This window comes from Opisthorchis viverrini (genome assembly GCF_000715545.1).
Source record: "Opisthorchis viverrini unplaced genomic scaffold opera_v5_6476, whole genome shotgun sequence".
In the NCBI taxonomy this organism is placed as follows: domain Eukaryota; kingdom Metazoa; phylum Platyhelminthes; class Trematoda; order Opisthorchiida; family Opisthorchiidae; genus Opisthorchis; species Opisthorchis viverrini.
This window is the reverse complement of record NW_008759645.1, coordinates 1-732: the sequence shown is the minus strand read 5'-3', so window position 1 is coordinate 732 and position 732 is coordinate 1. Positions and strand designations below refer to the sequence as shown.

The 732-nt window shown below is 48.0% G+C and overlaps 1 protein-coding gene across 1 annotated transcript; it reads left to right on the top strand.

The window, feature by feature from the left end:
• Positions 1-171: 171 nt before the first annotated feature.
• Positions 172-630, top strand: T265_16170 (hypothetical protein; the record flags this gene model as incomplete). The annotated part of the gene is made up of 1 exon (XM_009179713.1): positions 172-630. A coding segment is annotated over one exon (459 nt), but the record flags the coding sequence as incomplete, so codon positions are not given.
• Positions 631-732: the final 102 nt, after the last annotated feature.

Below are 732 nucleotides of genomic sequence, written 5' to 3'. Positions count from 1 at the left end.
GATTATGGCAAGAAAAGTTTGAACGATGTTGTAAACACTTCATAGCAGTGAAATAAAAGCCGGTTAGTAAAGTGGTAAGATGTTATCACTTTGGAGCTGGTAAACTTGTGAGCATCCATTCAGCCCTGCATACACCGGTTTCATCCATCATTCTTTTATACACATCCCAGCCTAGCCAGGGCATGTTATGCCGATGCAGACATCTATCTGTTGGATGATCCCCTTTCGGCCGTTGATGCCCACGTTGGACTACACATACTGAATGAAGTGTTAAGCAGATCTAAGGGCCTGTTGTCTACTAAGACATGCATCCTGACCACGCACAGTTCCAAAGCCCTGGCGTTCTCCGACCGAGTGGGCCTTCTGTCTGACGGGCAGGTTGTCGAACTGGGAACCTACCGGCAGCTGGTACGCTCGCGGCATGGTCGACTGAATGAGTTTCTATCAACCACGTCCGACCAAGATTCGGAAACCAATAACACCCAAATGACGACAGACGGCACACCAGAGAAACCGGGTCAATCCAACTCAAATGCGCTGGCACACAGCCGAGGACAGACGGGTGGAGCTACAAAGCCTCTTGATCAGTCTAGTACTGCCGGTCGACAAACTGTATCAAATAATCCGGATGGAGGTGAGAAATCCTATTTTCCGAATTTACAGCAGAATGAATCCTCCTATTACCGTTTTTTTCTACAGCTGAACAATGAAAGGCATTATGCGCAAGGTCTC